At 33.5% G+C, this 10,906-nt stretch overlaps 1 protein-coding gene across 1 annotated transcript; it reads right to left on the bottom strand.

The window, feature by feature from the left end:
• Positions 1-9,642: 9,642 nt before the first annotated feature.
• LOC121737116 (bis(5'-nucleosyl)-tetraphosphatase [asymmetrical]) lies at positions 9,643-10,876 on the bottom strand. Its single transcript, XM_042128668.1, has 3 exons — positions 10,560-10,876; positions 10,325-10,410; positions 9,643-9,912 (listed from the first exon to the last, which is right to left on the bottom strand). The coding sequence occupies exons 1-3, from the start codon at positions 10,669-10,671 to the stop codon at positions 9,685-9,687; spliced, it is 426 nt and encodes a 141-aa protein (XP_041984602.1). The 5' UTR covers positions 10,672-10,876; the 3' UTR covers positions 9,643-9,684.
• Positions 10,877-10,906: the final 30 nt, after the last annotated feature.

Genomic DNA, 10,906 nt, shown 5'->3' with positions numbered 1-10,906 from the left:
TCCTTAGCGTATGCTTCGCCTCTATTTTTGTTTCCATTTCTCTGCTTAACTGTCACAGGTCACTGTCGGTGACTGACGGTGACAGTTAAGCAGAGTGACAGTGACAGCTGTTCCGCCTTGTTAACGTCTTTGTTAGAAGTTTACAATCATAAATTGTCATATTATCGATCCATGATAATATCTTTATCATGTATTGACTATTGATCCGTAATTATTCCATGATATTTCATTTTACGCAAGTCAGAATAGTAAATACTCTGGGTTTTGCCATGAACCACAACTTTTCCTTCAAAGTTTGAAATAGCAACCAACACAATGATGTATCATTGAACCAACCAAACAATTTAGCAATAAATACTATATAAATAAATAGCTTTACACGAGTGTGAAGTCACATATAAATGAAAAAAAAAATTATAGAATCATAATTTTATTGACAGAACTATTTTATACAATGTGTCCCGACACCGGTGTCCGATCCTTTAATGTCATGATCTATGGCTTATTTTATCGACAAATTGGCCCTCAAATTTTTTCTCTCTCCCACGGTTGTAAAATGGCAGCCATTTTAGTGTTTCTCGGGCTTTCACACTAATCTGATCATTACTTCTCATGTAAATATCCTATGAAGATAAAAAAGGTCTCATTTGATAGCTAAACTTGTGGACTACGTTTACACAGGCAATATGTTATAAATTTCGTGGAATTAAACATAGAAAAACCAAAGTTTAAGAAAAAAAATTGTGTATTTTTTAATTAATGGCTTTTTGTGAAAAATCTAGCACATTAAACTGGTTCTTTTTTATTTTATAAAGATAGAGGAGGTTTTTATCTTAAATAAATTTTTTACTTCAATGCTCTAAGCCAGATAGTTTAGAAGTTATAACAATTTTCCTATGAAGAATAGGTCAGATTAGTATGAAGCCAGAGAATTTTTTTTTTCAAATGTTAGAGAAAAAAAAATCGAACTCATGATTTATGGCATATTTTAGTGATAAATTGGCTTTCAAATATTTATTTTTTCTAACTTTTATTATTTAACTAAAACCATAGAGCTCGACAAGGCCAAAACAAAAGCCGCAATTTTTGACAGTTCTCCTTTACCAGCAGCGCCCCCGCCCACGCGCATGTATAACCTTGTTGGATCAGCTGTCATCTGTCAATTTCTCCGGGCAAAGTTAAAGTTAAATTTACCTTAACTATAACCATAACTTTAACTTTACCCACGACTCTGGTGCAACCAATGATATTCTATGTTACTAACCATAGAGTAACTTACTATATTTTAGAAACTCATTGGGTGCAACCCAGTCGTAGTCAAACAAGCTTGTCCTACAAATATATACTAGTAATCTGTGAGCTTGTCAATCTTGTTTTGAAATTTTTAGAAATTTGTCTTAAATTAATGGTTTTTTTTTATCGTAGACTGCAAAAATAACAGCAAAAATAGGTAGTCAGTACAAATTTAATGTTTTTCCTAAATCCACTAGGAAATTAGATCAGATAGCTGCTGTAAAAATGAAAAAGTATGTGATTCGATAAAATTGCATTATCAGTGAAATCAATTTTATTTGAGTTGCATTTTATAAAGATTTTAATTGAGTACCTAACTATTGTTTTAGTGTTGATGAATGATGGACCACCATGATCTCCAAAACCCGACGACAAAACTTGCAGTGATAGTTCCATAGACTACCTATTTCATTTAAATCCAAAGTATCAGGTGGAAGAAACAGTGACTCACAAATGACAATAAACCAGATACTACATCTGGTTTAACTGATCTTTTAGAAGCTGGAGATAGGAGTTTGAATAAAATAGGTTTTTCAAGTAAGCAAGTCTTAGATGAAAGGGGTAAAAAAGTTAAAATTATTTTGCCCCCATTTTGAGCAAAACAAAACGAGTACTTACTTTCAAGAGGGAGGAAAGGACTTGCTATATTGAAGTGATTGAAAGCAATGATATTCTATGTTACTATTTTAGAAACTCATTGATTGAAAGTGTATTAATGCAAAGACTCAGAAACATGAAGAATGTTTGCACTCCGATTTTCTTCCAGAGTATTAATGTTGTAAAAAATAAATAAAAACAAGATTTTTAAAAACATTACATTTATTTTTTTCAAGTATAAAGTATTGCTTGTATTTTTGTTACTGATTAACACTTTCACTGCTAACCTATTTTCAAACAAAGCCCGCTTTGCTAAATTTGACCCACCTGGCGGCTTCTGCGCACTGGCGTCTATCTCGGATCCGATAGCACTAGGCGTGTGCGCCCGGACACGCTTGGCGCGATCGGCGCTACGCAACACAGCCGTGCGCGAGTACCGCCCGGTAGGGACACATTAATTTTTAAATTAAATCAAATAAAACAATAAATAGAGTTGCATTTTAGAACAATTTAAATGTTTGAATAATAAACGAGTTGTATCTCCTACGACTAATCGATTTTTTTCTTATTTGGCGCTGGTAGACCAATAAAAAAATAAAACTATCGAAGTAAATTGATCCATTTAACCTTTTTAGAGTTCCGTAGCCAAATGGCAAAAATCGGCCAAGTGCGAGTCTGACTCGCGCACGAAGGGTTCCGTACCGTTATAGAGAAAAAATAGGCCAAAAATTGTTTTTTTTGTATGGGAGCCCCTTGTATATTTATTTTATTATTAACTAGCTGTTGCCCGCGACTTCGTCCGCGTGGACTTCAGTTTATAGCGCGCGATGTCAACAAAATTGGTGTCAAAAGCTTTTATAAAAAAACCCTGGTAACCCTTAAATCAATACAGCTGTGCAGTGTGCAAACAATAAGTACTTCATTTTTGTATGTTAAACTTTATATATTATGCCAAATTTTAAAGCTTATTTAGCCCCCCAATTACACAACTTTACCCATAAACTATTTATCATTGATAGGTTTAGCCCCAATTTCACCAATGTCTGTTAGTGTTAACAGCTTGTTAAAATATCCTGTCTTCTCTTTCATTCATATGAAAAACAAAACAGCTAACGTGATACTAATTCGAGCATTAACTTTAACAGTCGTTGGTGAAATTTGGTCTTAAGGTTACGTCACTGCCTGCACAGATAAAGTACTGAGTTATTTAATACCGTAGAATAGATATAACAATCGAAAAAAATCGAGACTTAAATGTAAGATGATACCACCTCTTATAGAAAGACTTTTGAGCAAGCGTCAGCGCGATGTAGAAGACGCACGGCGCCATCTATTATGAATTTTTTGAACAAATTTACGACCCTTACAACCCTTTTTTCCAGTAAAAAAGTAGCCTATGTCCTTTCTCAGGCTTTAGACTATCAGTGTACAAAATTTCATTACAATCGGTTCGGTAGTTTTGGCGTTTGGCGTGAAAGCGAGACTGACAGACAGACAGACAGACAGAGATACTTTCGCATTCATAATATTAGTACAGATTATGTGCATACTGCACAGCTGTTTTTGGGTATTTTGATTAATTAAGGGCCGCGCTACACCGGAATGGCAGCGGCGAGGCGAGCACTTTCAGCGCTGCCATTCCGGTGTAGCGCGGCCCTAAGAGGGGTACCACTTACCAGGGTTTTAAAAAGTTTTTAAATTTGACACAAATTTTGTTGACACCGCGCGCTATAAACTAAAGTCCACGCGGACGAAGTCGCGGGAAACAGCTAGTTATGAATAAAAACAATAATATATAATAAAGTAGGTATGATTAGTTCTGTTATAATAATGAAGTAAAATATAAAGCGCCATCTGTTTTCATATATTAGAATTAAAATGTTGATTGCATTGATATATTTTCTGGATGGAATATAGGCCAACACAACACACTCGAACTCCTTAGAAATGCAGTAGGAGTTCTATAAGATAAGATAGATTGATTATTATTATAGCAAGTGATAATATTATTAAACATAATATTCTAACGTATTAAAAACTATAAACAAAAACATAATAACTAATAAGTATGATTAGTTCTATGTTCCAACGAAGTAAAAAAAAAGCGCCATCTGTTGAATCGTATTAGAACTAAAATGTTCATTGCATCGCGTCGATATATTTCTGGATTTTTTATAATATTATACATAAAATATATTTAAGATTTTTTAAATATTATTTTAATACACATCCAAGACCCAGGAACATTGAAAACTTTTTGTTCCGCCTGCGGGACTCGAACCCAGGACCCCCGGGATGAGCGCTGGCCACGCGCAATGCGAAGTAATTTTCATCGATATTTTCATGGAAATAAGATATTTTCCCACATCAAAATGTAGCCTATGTCCTTTCTCAGACTCTAGAATAACTGTGTACAAAATTTCATTGCAATCGGTTCAGTAGTTTTGGCGTGAAAGCGAGACAGACAGACAGACAGACAGACAGACAGACAGACAGACAGACAGACAGACAGACAGAGATACTTTCGCATTTATAATATTAGTATAGATAATTATTTTATTGTTAATAACTATCAAATATAATTAAGAATATTTTGAGTATTTCAAGTGCTTCTGCTGCACGGAACCCTTATAGATTCGTCATGTCTCCATGTCATCACAGCCAGTTTTTTCCGAAGCTATAAGAGCTATTCTATTGAAACTTTGTCATTCGATGTAGTCTGTAAACCGCATTAAGATTTTAATACAAAAATGGAAAAAATATTAAAAATTTTAGGGGTCCCCATAGGTACAACTGAAACCATTTTTTTTTCATCTAACCCATGCGTGTGAGGTATCAAGTAAATCATTGCGTACTTATATGTAATATATTCTACGCACGGAAATTCTACGTGTTTTGCTCAGACCAAATAAAAACTTTTTATTTGGTCTGAGGTGTCTGAGGTGTTACAAAGTCACACTCACAAAATATAATATGAGGTTGATAATATTTAATACACTCAAAGAAATCAAACTGAACACGTGTTAATTAATTTAACCACAACGTGACCAAAACACGGTATTGTTCTATACAAACAATCGCTTTGCTCATGCCGACACTTCTTTCTGTTGCCGAAAACTACAAAATAACACCGAATACAAGCCACTGTTTACAACTGGAAATTACTTTTCAAAGATGCCGAAATGTTTTGCTATTTGGCTAGTTCAATATCTAGCAAAGTGAGGGGCATAATTCATAATATTTTTGCGAGTGCTTAATTTATGACACCCAAGCGCGCGCACAAAAGATTTTTTTTGCTCTACACAATAGATTTTCAATTGTAAAGCTGGGTCCACATTTGTAGCATTTTTGGCTCGTTTCAATCTCCGTTCCGTGGCTTTGACAGTAGCAGCGTATCTTCATACACCTCGTATATACGCGAATTCACGATCGGTGGTATGGACGTATTTTGATACTGCATCAAGATACTGTCTCGCGATATGAACGTGATACACTGCGACCCATCCTGTGTCGGTTTCTTCACGATCATCAAAAGGGTCGATACGCGTCATATAGAACAACTTTAGACGTGAACGCATTTGATACGCGATTATTTCGAGTATTTCACCTGCCATTGCCCATTGTGGTATGTATGTCTATCTATACGTCCATGGTAAGCCTGGCCGCACAAAGTCAAAGTCGATACACCGACATGATACAGTAATTGATAGATAAGGATGGACGCGTTTTTTACAAGACACGCCCTAAAAATACGACATGAAATAATTAAAAAAAAAATACTTTAAATGTTACATAATATAAGTAGGCGATACGATTAACGATACGGCTAACATGGCTCTTGATACATGAAGATGCTACAAATGAGGACGCAGCTTTATGCGTCACCCGGCCCCCGGGTGCCGCTTGGGTTCGATGGGGATGGAATGCTTGTTTATCAGTCGGCTATCCGAATCACGACAAGACGGACGTTCGTCGATCGTGGCAAAACGTGTCACGCACGTGTCACGATAGCTTTTATTGTTATTAGTGTTTAGTGCTTCTACCATGTCTACTTGGGATCGCCCTACCATCGATCAGCAACAGCTGGCTGATGTATTTGGTGTAGATATCGAGGATATTCAGTAAGTATATTGAATTTTATTTTAAATTTTATACGTTACGTTGGCTTTTTTACGTGTAGTGATATACTTAATAATACGTTGGACTCAACGTATTATTAAGTATATCACTACACGTACGCCCCAAGAGTTAAGCACTTATTCCACTTGTCCTAATTTAGTGACAGTTGTAATTTTTGTCAGACGTCTTCTTGTCTTCTTAATGGCTCCAGTTCTATCAAAGCAACAAAAAATTGGTCTTCTCATAGGCTTAGCTGTTGGCTCAATGATAATAAAAATAAATAAAAGGTGAAAAAGATGGTTGAAAAAATTTTTGCTCCACGTAAAATTATGAATTATGAACTTTCTGAACTATTTGGAACCAGCAGACTTAAGAAATTACCTACGAATGGATTCCAGATCTTATAACATAATATAAATTGACTTTAATACAGATTTAGCAGTTCCCACTACAGATAAAAGGTTGAAACCATCTGGCAACACTGATTTAGTCATTCAGGAGCCACATTTTTTTCCGATTTAGGATCCTAGCTTTCTAAATGTTATTCCACTTGACTAAATTTTTTAGGATCCTAGCTAGGACTTCCTAAATAGGACAAGTGAAATAAGCGCTTTAGACTTGATTTCGATTTAAAATTTTACTGTCAAACTTTTTTATATACCTATAGTGGAACGCAATGAGTAGAATATCATTGGTGGAACGTGCTTAGAGCGTAAAAATCGTGCAAACCTCCGATTTATGTAATAGTGGATGAAAATTGAAAAGAAAAAAGGAATGGGTAGCTGATAACATAAAAAAAAAGTTTACCTATCGAAAAGTTGTGCTTTTGAATTTTAAAATTATTCTCTTCCACTTCAAGTAAACTGTAAAATTTTGAAGAAAATCTGCATATTTGTAGCAAAATAATAAAAAATATTATAATTTTTTGGATTTGTATCGTTACTTATATTCCAAACAAAAAAAAAATAAGTTGAAAAAATACCTACATAATAAAATTAATATTTTTGTATCTAGATGAGCATACCCCCAAATGAGCTTGTTGTGTGCTTCGGCAGTTAAATGGCGTTCCTATTTTTTTTTTTTTTTTGGTTTTAAATAGGAAGTTTTAAATTATTTCTTAGGCTCAACAAAGCCTTTTATTTGTTAATGTATATAACTTTTTAGCTCTTACTTTATTAAATTTTCCAAAAATGTAGCACAAACTTTTCACGTATATTTCGAAGAAAAACTGTATTTTATTTCTTTTGTTAAGTTTTAACAGACTAAAATTGATTTTAAATTTATTTTTTTCAATACTATATTCGCTAAAACATACTTAGAGGAAAAAAATACAAATTAGGTAAAGAACAAAACATAGCTCGCAGCATGCGTCTTTAGTATGTACGTGAGATTTGTAGCACCCAACCTTTTTTCTGGCTGTAATTAGGAAGTTTAAATGTATTTCAAAGGCTAGAAAAAACCTTTAATTTGTCGATGCATTTAACATTTTAGCTCTTACTTAAATAAATTCTCAACAAATGTAGAAAAAAAAAGTCTATTTTACAAATTTTTGGGGATATTAAAACGTTTTAAAGTACTTAAAACTTATCATTTCTTTAAAAATTTAATACGCACAATAAGTACGTGTTACACACTTTTTGTTACAACCCTTAAATCCTTCCAAACCCTTTTATCTTGGTTACGACGATCGTTAATCTCTAAAAACTTTTCAAAAATGTTATAGTTGTATTTAGCTAAGCACAGCAACTTTCTTTTTTAAAAATTCTGTTTTTGGTTAATTTTCAATGTAAAAAATCGGATAAGAGTCATTAAATAATAGGAACAAGAAAAAAAAATTTTTCTTTACTGGTTTTATCTAAGGTAAAATATTAATTTTTAATTAAGTAAGTAGGTAACTAAAAAATAAAAAGCGGAAGACGGATTTTTTTGAGTTCCCAGCATTGTTCTCATAGTAAAAGTTGTTCATTTTGACGGGCTCATTTGATGGTTTCACGGAAAACGGTGTTTACACAACACACTGTTTAATATACCTAATCAATATTAATATCAATATTAGTGGTTATGTCAATATTATATAAGTGTACAATTATGACCCACTGATCGTACATTACCATTAAAATAATTATAATGATTCATATTATGAACTCTTTGTGATCAACTACAGTGGAACAAATATATCTATCTCCCATTTTCTTCAAGATTACAAATAGGTACCTAATTTGTATTTTTGTTTTAGTGACCTATTGGGCTCTGCTCCAATAGAACATCATGACGAAGACGGCAGTTCTTCAGCGGAAAGTGAGGACACTTCGGAGGACTCCGGGCCTGAGGACGCAGAGGAATGGAGCGACCAGAACACGTTCCGCGACATCCCTTTTATCAGCAGACCGGTTATCAACGCCGGACCAGCTGAGTCCCCGATAGATTTTTTAAATTTATTATTTAACACCAGTTTTATTACGATTTTAGTCTATAGTGTAAATACCCATGCTTTGAGGGTTTTACTGGAGGCAACGCACAACAGTAGTAGGATTAATAGATGGAAGAACACAAACGTTGAGGAAATGGCAATTTTTTTGGCTTTATTATTCCATATGGGTACGATAAAGTTAAACAGAATTAATGATTACTGGAGCACTCATCCACTTTTTTCATTGTGTTTTAAAAACTATATGAGCCGAGACAGATTTTTGCTGATTTTGCGTTGTCTTTCATTTCAAAATCATCATCCAATTGCCGACCATAATCCACTCCCAATTACCAACCCGAATCATTATACCAAACCGATCATTGATTATTTTAAAGCAGCAATAAGTTTGCACTTGCCGCTCTGGTTATAAACGCAGCAACAACCCAATGATTATTATCTATCTGTAAGAATGAATAAAAATGTATAGACTTGCTTTATGTAATGCTTAGTTACGTTTTTGGTTGGTTCATTAACTTATGTTTGAACTTGTTTTATAGGGTGCTGAAGTCACCAATGTTCAACAAATTATATTGGCTCGTATTGAATACCATTGCCATTAGTTCTTAGCTCTTCTACATCCCTTACATGTCCTGCTAACACCAATTTATTTCCTTTTAGCATAGATTGGTCCTTGAAACTTATTGAGTAAAAAACACTTTCAAAACCAGTTTTTTATTATTGTATTCATTTTCCACAAGTAGTTTTTCACTAAATCTAACCCAAATACCATTAATTATTGTTCTAAATATATTTTATTTGCTATAATATTTACATATTAAACAAACTCTTGTTGTTTATTTTTTGACACATGCCCCTAAAACTTCGTTTGAAATATGTCACTACTGACGTGCATGTTCCGAATACAGGCAGGGCAATAGGCAGGGCCAATTTTTCTCTATGGGCAGGGGGTAACTTAATTATTGCAACAAAGAGAATATAATCACTATGTTTTTGCAATACCAATAAACTAGCTAAAAGCCAAGCTTTGCGAGGGCTCGGACCTTGAATGACTGATGATAACACATCTACATAGTACATATAAATAGAAATTACCATTTAAATTACTAATTATTGTGTTTAAAGCACAAATCAATAGGCGTGATAGTTTTTCCGTAAAGTGTACCTAAAAATGTAAAGGTTGTGGGATATAGATATACTAGGGATTGCTTTGCGCTGCCTGATAATTTTAATTTTTACAGAAATAACTAAATCATTTTAGAAGCCTCTTCATGGAAATCAGCTAACAAGTTCTTCATGTCTTCAAATCCTGAGATTTCTTGAGCTTGATGCAATGGCAACCACTTTAAATCTTGATGTTCATCTGATAAAGTCACTTTCTGTTCGGGAATTTTAAGTTTTGCTAGCCAGTATACAACCTCTTTTGGCTTTCCATTAACTTCATAGTGCAGTGATTTCGATATGGTTTTATAAATCTGGAAAATATTAAAAAGATAAAATAACATATCCGATTAACCACGTAAAGAACATAACATTTTTTGGATTGCCCTTTTAACTTTGAAGTAGAGCATTACTTTAATTTGAGGTACTTAATTTTACAATAGCTAAGGCTAAGTCATTCTACAATTGAAGATGTGAGTGGAAGTACATAATAAGTAACATTTTGTAACCATCAGATATTTGCTCATATTTTCCCTTTAATTTGATCAAACCTTGTAACTTATCTACTGCACCACCTGGCTAATATATCTGGCTATACATAAAATGCATTTTTTTTTTATTTAAAATAATTTTTCTGGCCCTTAAGCCTCCATTTACGCAAAGGCATTTTTTTTTACTGGTACTTCTTTTGTTCTTCTACTCACGTCTTTAATTCATAAAATAAACCTCTAGATCCTCAGCAGTAAAACCAGCCTCTTCTTGAGTTTCCCGAAGTGCTGTTACCCAGTCTGATTCTCCTGGGTCCACATGACCTAAAAATGTGTAAAATTACAACTGAAATACAAATGATGCTATTACAAATAGTATACACTTTATAATTTATTCTAGATTGGTTCGTGAAATGAAATGCACGTATTGTTTAAATAATAACGATACGTTTAATCGATAAGTTAATATTTACCCTTTGGAGGGGTCCAATGGTGAGCCCCATAGGATGTTTGTAACATCAGAAACTGTATTACTTGATTTGTATATCTATAAATAACTAATCCTGCTGCTCTCGTAGGTGACATTTTGAAATGATTTAATTATCTTTGTGATCTTAAAATGAGGATTTCTTTTGAGAATTTTCTACACAGTATTTCTACAACCATACGCGTCTCCACGAATTAAAAAATTTCTTTACATTATCATAACATTGAACAGTTTATAATATTTATATTTAGGTATTATTGTTATAATATAAAGTTTTTTTACGAAATTATTTAGAAAAGATATAGCCTGGTATAGGTTATGTTTTGAATTTTA

This window comes from Aricia agestis, chromosome 20, assembly GCF_905147365.1.
Source record: "Aricia agestis chromosome 20, ilAriAges1.1, whole genome shotgun sequence".
NCBI classification, from domain to species: domain Eukaryota; kingdom Metazoa; phylum Arthropoda; class Insecta; order Lepidoptera; family Lycaenidae; genus Aricia; species Aricia agestis.
This window is presented reverse-complemented; position numbering and strand designations above follow the sequence as displayed.